Source organism: Chelonoidis abingdonii, chromosome 12, assembly GCF_003597395.2.
Source record: "Chelonoidis abingdonii isolate Lonesome George chromosome 12, CheloAbing_2.0, whole genome shotgun sequence".
Lineage (NCBI taxonomy): Eukaryota > Metazoa > Chordata > Testudines > Testudinidae > Chelonoidis > Chelonoidis abingdonii.
The window spans coordinates 2061230-2068392 of NC_133780.1; the positions used below are offsets into that span (position 1 = coordinate 2061230).

Sequence of the window (7163 nt, forward strand, 5' to 3'; positions counted from 1 at the left end):
GCCCACCGCCATCAGCCCCCCGCTCGCGCGCACCGGCCGCTGGGTCACCGCCGAATCCCAGCGTCGGTGTCGGGGCCCCGCGGGGGGGGCGTCCGTCTGCTGCGCCCGCGCCGGCCGGGGACCCCCGCCGCGAGCCGCCCCAGTGAGTACCGGCGGCGCGGCAAAATTTCCTCCCCGCCGAGAAGCCAGGGTAGGGCAGCGTGGGAGGACCCCCCCCCCCGCAAACATGTCCCCCTCGCACGGGAAAGGAGGCCTCGGGTGGTGTGGTGTGGTAACTGTGTGTGGGTGTGTGTGTGTGTGTCCCTGCTGGGCCTTGTGTGTGAGCTGTGGTCCGTGTCCCCCTGCCGGCGTTGTGTGTGTGTGTGTGTGTGTGTGCTGGTGTGTCCGTGTCCCCCGCCGGGCCTCTGTGTGTGTGTGTGTGTGTGTGTGTGTGTTGTGTCCGTGTCCCCCTGCGGCCTGTGTGTGGTGTGTGTGTGTGGTGTCCCCCCGCGGGTCTGTGTGGTGTAATTCTGTGTGTGGGTGTGTGTCCGTGTCCCCCTGCCGGGCGCTGTGTCCTGGTGTGTAACTGTGTGTGTGTTGCAACAGTGTGTATGTGTGTGTGTTGTGTTGTGTACCCCTGCCGGGCCTGTGTGTGTAACACTGGTCGTTTGTGTGTATGTTCTGTGTTGTCCCCACTGCCGGGCCTGTGGCGTGTGGGTGTACCCTGCTTGGGCCGTGTGTGTAACTGTGGGGTGTTCCCCCTGCCGGGGTGTGTCCTGTGTGTGTAACTGTGTGTGTGTGTGTTCCCCCTGCTGGGCCTCTGTGTGTACTGGTGTGTGTGTGTGGTGGTTCCGGTCCCCTGCCGGGCTGTGTCTTGTGTTAACTGTGTGTGTGTGTGTGTGTGTTCACGTGTCCCTCTGCCGGGCTGTGTCTGTGTGTGTAATCTGGTGTGTGTGTGCCCCCCTGCTGGGCTCCTGTTGGTGTACTGTGTGTGTGTGTGTGGCCCCGCTGGCCTTGCGTGTGTATCTGTGTGTGTGTGTGTCCGTGTCCCATGCCGGGGCTTGTCTGTGTGTGTAACTGGTGTGTGTGTGGGTCCCCCTGCTGGGCCTCTGGTGTTGATACTGTGTGTGTGCTGGTGTGTCCCCGCTGCTGGGCCCTCTGCGTGTGTCATCTGCTGGTGTGTGGTGTGTGTCCGGCCCTCCTGCCGGGGGCAGGGGGCAGCAGGGGGGCTGGGCTGCGGGGGGCTGTAGGGGGTGCTCTCCCGTGCCAGGCAGTGCCGATACCCTCACCCCTTTTCTCTCCTGGGCTTTGCAGGGCCGGGATCCTGTCCTGTCTTCAGTGTCTGGAGGACCAGGGAAAGCAGCTGCTCAACGACTTGGACCGGGTACGTCAGTCTGGGGGGGTGATTCCAAATTCAACCCCAGCCACGGCCCATCTCCCCAGCCTGGCTCAGGGGGGCGGGGATGGGGCACCAGCTCCCACCTGGCCCCAAGGCAGGACTGGCTGGCTCAGGGGGGCAGGGAATGGCGCCTCGGAGCCCCCTAACCGTTCCCCCCACCCCACTCCCGGGGCTTGGCCTCCCCCGCACGCTCCCCGTCCCCGGAGGAGCTGGTTTCTTGGCCGTGCGGTGCCGAGCTGCCACGTGCGGGTTAGTCCGCGGGCAGGCGGATGGACACGTGGCGCTAGCGCTCAGACGAAAGCTGGTCCCCCCCTCAAAGCGCTGTCCTAGCACGAGGCGGCTGGAGATCTGGGGACTGGTATTTCCAGGCGCGCTGTGGGGCCGGGAGCCGGGCGGGAGGCTCAGCAGGGGGCGCTGTGGGGCCGGGCAGGCAGGGCTGGCCCCACGGCGGGACTGGGGGGCCCGTGGGCTCAGCTGTCCTCTCGCTCCCAGCAGGTTGGGATGGTGGAGGAGGGCGAGTCCCTGCCGGCCCCGGCCCACCGGCGCCTGGTGCTGCAGGGGCCGCAGGAGGCCCGAGGGCGGCTGGACCGGCGCCTGGCCGAGGTGGAGGCGCAGCAGAAGACCTTGCAGAACATCGTGACGGTGCTGAGCCGGGAGATGGGCCGGCGCGAGGGGGCCGGGGGCTCGGCCAGCGTCCTGGGGGAAGCCATGGCCCGCATCCTGTACCTGGAGGAGAAGGTCAGCGCTCGCCCCACAGAACCCCCCTGGCCAGCTCACCGTTGACCTCTGACCTCTCCCTTTTGGCCCGTGCGCCCAGTTGACCTATGACCCCGGCTTGGACATTTGAGTCCTGAGCCCTCAGATTCAGCCTCCGTCCCCATGGTTTAGCCGTGAACGTTCAGGGTTGACCTATGACCCCACTGCTCTCGACTTTGACCTCTGACCCCTCACGTTGGTCTTCATGGTGACCTGTGAGTTCTCACCGTTGACCCCTTGCATTGGACCCATGGTTGGCCCCTGTGCTCTCAACTTTGACCTCTGACCCCTCCCATTCAATCCAGGGTGCAAACGTAGACCAAAGACTTTTCAGAGTTGTCCTGCAACGCCCCCTATTGGCTACCACCTTGCACCTGCTCCCCCATGGTTCAGCGTGGGCCCATGAAACCTGAACCTTGACCCATGACCTCACGTTTGACACTTGACCCATGACCTTAGCCACATTGTCCTGTCTCCTCCCTTGTGGTATATTGTGCCCCACCCATGAGCATCCCAGCCACCAACTTGACCCCAGACCTCAACTCCCGCCGACTTCTCCATCCCCTTCCTTCCAGGTGGCCCAGCAGGACACACTCCTGGCCCTCAAGGACGTGATGATCAGCAACCTGGGGGCCCGGGTCGAGGCCCTGGAGCAGACGTCCTACAACGGGCAATTTCTCTGGAGGCTCCCTGACATAGGGCGAAAGATGCAGCAAGCCCTTTCCAGACAGACACCTGCCCTCAACTCTCCCCGTGAGTGCCATCACCGGGGAGCAGAAGGAAATCCCCCAGCATGCACCACACCTTGGCTACAGCTATAGCATGTGGCAGAGAGTTCCCCAGCCTAACACCACATGTGGGTCAGTGCAAGAGGTAGCACATCCCCCATAATGCACCTCAACAGGGATACATCACCATGGAGGATATCCTGGCTGTGCTAATATCCAGCAGCGGGGAGTTCCACAGGTTAACACCAGCCTACAGCAAGGAAAACAGCGGATGATGTTCAGAAATCCCCCGCAATTGCTCTCCATGGAGGCAACATGCCTTCTGGGAATATTTTAGATACATAAAGATCCAATAGCAGACAGTCCTGCAGGCAAAACACCAAGACGAGATGGCCATGTTGAGGTCTGTGACCCTATAATGCCTCTCACCAGACAGCAAAGCCCCACAACTGGAATGTCCTCAGCACAATGATTTCCTGTTGTGGGGAGTTCCAGAGGTTAACAGTGAGCAGAGTATAGCATAAATCCCACATAATTCACCTCAATGGGCATTATCCCCAGAACACTTTGGGCATGGTGAAATCTAGTGGCAGGGAGTTCCACAGGTGAACAACCAGGTGACAACCGGGCAACAGTGGTGGGAAGTAACGACTCCCCTGTGATGTGTGTGTCAGCTTGGAATAGCCCTCGACACAACAATGTCATGGGGCCTGGAGTCCCACAGGTTAACACTGTCCCCAGGTCAGTGCACTTGGTGGAACACGGGGGAGGGAAGCAGAAATTCCCCCACCACGCAATCGTCTCCTGTGAAATAGCTTGATGTTGTAATATCATGGGGCAGGGAGTTCCACAGACACACACGTTTGTCAGTGGGAGAGGCAGATATCAGTCATCTCTCTCTCTCTCTGCCTCCGTCAGCCTTTTACACCAGCCGGTATGGCTACAAACTCTGCCTCAAGGTTTACCTCAACGGGGACGGCACCGGGGCCGGGACGCACATCTCCCTCTTCTTGGTGCTGATGAGGGGCGAATACGATTGCTGGCTCAAATGGCCTTTCCATCACAAGGTGAGAGGAGCACGGGACACGGGGTCTTTCCCCTCCGGCCCCACAGACCCCTAACGACCTTTAATCCTTTCAATCCGTTCCCCAGGTCACCTTCACGCTCCTGGATCAAGTCGGTGAGCGTCACGTCTCGAGCTCTTTCCGACCGTCAGAAGCCTCCTCTTCCTTCCAGCGGCCCATGAGCAACTGTAACATAGCCAGCGGCGTCCCCGAATTCTATCCCCTCTGCCAGCTCCACGCCCCGGAAGCCACCTACATCCACGAGGACACCTTAGCCTTCAAGGCCCTGATCGGCGACACCAACCTCTAGGGTGGGGCAGTTCGCCTGCGGCTCACGGGACTGGGGCTTGGGCCTCACTCAGGCCTAGAGACATAGCAGACAGCTTGGACTCCTGGGTTGACGTCTTTCAAGATGGCTGCCCTCACTGCCTCTCCCTCGCCAAGCCTTCACCCAAGACGGCTGTCCACACCACCTCTCCCCTGCCAAGTCTTCGCCCAAGATGGCCACCTACAATGCATCTTCCCCCACCAAGCCTTCGCCCCAGATGGCCACCAAGATCTCGCTTCCCCTCCGATGGCTTCATCTAAGAAGCTGGCCATGAAAAGTGGAGGTTGACCCTTCTTGGTAACCACCATGGAAGAGGTTTTCAAGACAAGATGACCCTGAAGTCTCTTCCAAGATGGCCACCCATAAATAGGTTCTGCCTCCTTCGAAAGCTTAGTGCAAGACAGTGGCCGCAATTAATGGAGGATGAGCTCTCGGGGCAGCCATCTTGGAAGAGACGAAGGTGGAGGGAGACCCTTAAGTGTCGTCCAAGATGGCTGACCATGGCGGGCTGTTGTGGCAGCCACCTTGGCAGCTGTTCTGACAGTGAAGGGAGATGTAGGATGATCCTCCAGCTGGTCCCCTCACCTAAGGTCTCCCTCACACAGGGAGGGTCAGCTATGGGGCAATCCCCCCCCACAGAGCCCCATAAACACAAAGCTCCCCCCCACCACAGTATGGAGCTTGCCTTCAGTGCCTGCAGTTCCCCCACTCCTCAGACACCAGCTGCACAGCCGTTCCTGGGGGGTTTGTTAACCAGCTCTTATTTTTGTAGACCCTACACAAAGTCATACAGAACACAACCTCAGCAGCAATGTGCCCAGCAGCTCTGGGCTTTTCAGGAGTCCGATGATCCCACTGGGACAGGGAACAGGATAGCCAGAAATGGGGCGTTTTTGTTTTCAATACGCCAAAGCAGACTGGAATATTTAAGAGGGGAAATATTTGTAATTGAATTAAACTTATTTATTTAGTTGACATTAAATCTATTTATGGATTGCAGCGGCTGCTCTGGGGGGACCCCCAAAAATAATTTAAAATGGGTCCAGTGGAGAGAACTGAAATTGAAGTGTGAGGTTTCCCCTCTAGGGGATGCTGGCTCCGGGGGTGGGGGCACTGGCTGGCTCAGGGGGTAAGCAATGGGATACGGGTTCCCCCCCCCCCCAGTTGAGACATGACTCAGAGGGAGCTAAATTGGTTCAATTCTTTATTGTGTCAAGGATCTGAGGCAGTGAGAAGCTAAACACCCCCTCCCTCTGGATCAACAGCTGGCTCTGCCCTAGGGGGCGCTCCTACTCCACATCACAGGGGGCTCCTAGGAGCCCCCCAACTACTCTAACACACACACACACGGCACCCCTGTCTTTGGGGGGGCAGTTACCCTTACATAGCTAGAGGTCTGGGATCCCCAGCTGCCCCACAGCAGACCTATCCAGCCTGGTATCCCAGCGCTGCCACCAACTATCAACCCCAAGGACCCACAGTTGCTACAGCTAATGGGGGAAGGAGTCCTGCTATTGGGATGTGGCAGTGGGGAGCGAGTTGTGTTTCAAGGGGGTGAGAGGGGTTACCCCCAAAACACCAGCACCATAGATTAGTGGATGAATGGCAGAGGTGGGCAGCAGGGGGGCTGGAAGATCCTAACCACAGTGAAAGGTCCCCCCCTTAATTCAGGGCTCTCAGGTATTGGGGGTCCTCCAATGCCATGGCTTCAATATTGGGGTCCCTACTGCATGGTATAACATGCCGGTGTCCCCCAAACCTTCCCCCCCCAGTGGTATGATAAATCAGGGTCCCCTAAACCCTCCACTATCCCGGTGGGACATACAGGGATTTGGGGAACCCAGCTATGGGGATGTAACACCTCCCTCCCCAGGCCACCCACTAAGTATAGATGGGTCCCACCCGCTGTTGCTCCCTGCAGAAGGAACAAAGGGACTCCCAACAATTTGGGAGGCCCCACCCAATGGGCTTCCACCCTCTCCTGCTAATGGGGTACCCAGACCCCCTGCTCTCCACCTCCCAAGAAGGCAGGACCCCATTATTTTCAGGGTCCACATGATGTGGTAGGCTCCAAATATGCCCCCGGGCTGGGACTCAGGGGAGGCTTCGGGGGGATCAGGAGACCCCACTTTCCAGGCAGATGGGGGAGGCAATAGGGGGAAGGGTGATCACCACTTCCCAGATGGGGGGCAGCAAGTTGAGGGGCATCCTGAGGTTGGGGGTGCAGGGCTTGGGCTGGGTAAGACGGGTGCACAGAGAGGATGGGGGGGCAGGGGCTCCCCCACGTAGCTGGGGGGCCGGAGGCACTAGCGGTCGAGCTTCTTGTTGATGAGAAGGGAGCAGGAGCTGAGGGCCCCCCCGAGCTTGGCCACCTCGCTGCAGGCGGCAGGGATCAGGGTGAGGTCGGCCAGCTTCTGGAAAGGCTGCGGGGAGACACACGGGTCAGCAAGGCATTGTGGGTAAGGAGGAGCCATTTCCATGCCACGCCCTTTGCATTGACAGCCCCACCTACTCCTAGCCCCGCCCTCCTATCGCAAACCCCGCCTCCAGATTGCCAAATCCTGCCCCCATTCATTCCACACCACCCATCCCCTATACCCCACCCACCCTCTCCTAGCCCTACCCCCAGTTCCCCAGGCCCCGTCCTCCTACCCCAAACTCCGCCCCCAGGTGTCCAAATTCCAGGTCTCTCATGCCCCTCCCCCAGACCCCAAGCCCCACCCCCACCAACTCCTAACCTTGGCCCCAGGACCCAGTCAAATTCCCATGCCCACTCCTACCCCAAACTCTGCCCCCAAATACCCCTGCCCTGCCCCCACTCCTAGCCCCACCCGTAGAGCCACATGCCACGCCCCCATCCACCTCAAACCTTGCACCAGACAACTCCCCTCCCCCGTGCCCCCCACCCA

The 7163-nt window shown here is 59.9% G+C and overlaps 2 protein-coding genes across 2 annotated transcripts in view; one reads left to right on the plus strand and one right to left on the minus strand.

Moving 5' to 3' along the window:
- Window positions 1-226: 226 nt before the first annotated feature.
- Window positions 227-4429, plus strand: LOC116835982 (TNF receptor-associated factor 1-like). The gene is made up of 6 exons (XM_075071500.1): window positions 227-258; window positions 1294-1363; window positions 1874-2116; window positions 2710-2887; window positions 3781-3929; window positions 4015-4429. Exons 1-6 carry the CDS (start codon window positions 227-229, stop codon window positions 4234-4236), a joined length of 894 nt encoding a protein of 297 aa, XP_074927601.1. The 3' UTR covers window positions 4237-4429.
- An 848-nt stretch (window positions 4430-5277) lies between these two features.
- DDAH2 (DDAH family member 2, ADMA-independent) overlaps window positions 5278-7163 on the minus strand; it is an 8560-nt gene continuing 6674 nt past the window's right edge. The window contains exon 6 of the mRNA XM_032799300.2: window positions 5278-6677. Within this exon, the coding sequence (XP_032655191.1) occupies window positions 6561-6677 (117 nt within the window). The 3' untranslated portion in view covers window positions 5278-6560. The remainder of the gene's footprint in view (window positions 6678-7163) is intronic.

Bases quoted from the DNA above. Each gene is read 5' to 3' on its own strand.
- LOC116835982 (XM_075071500.1), top strand. From the start codon at position 227: ATGTCCCCCTCGCACGGGAAAGGAGGCCTCGG. The intron at 259-1,293 runs GTGGTGTGGTGT...TGGGCTTTGCAG, and splicing joins CACGGGAAAGGAGGCCTCGG to GGCCGGGATCCTGTCCTGTC. The intron at 3,930-4,014 runs GTGAGAGGAGCA...TCCGTTCCCCAG, and splicing joins AATGGCCTTTCCATCACAAG to GTCACCTTCACGCTCCTGGA.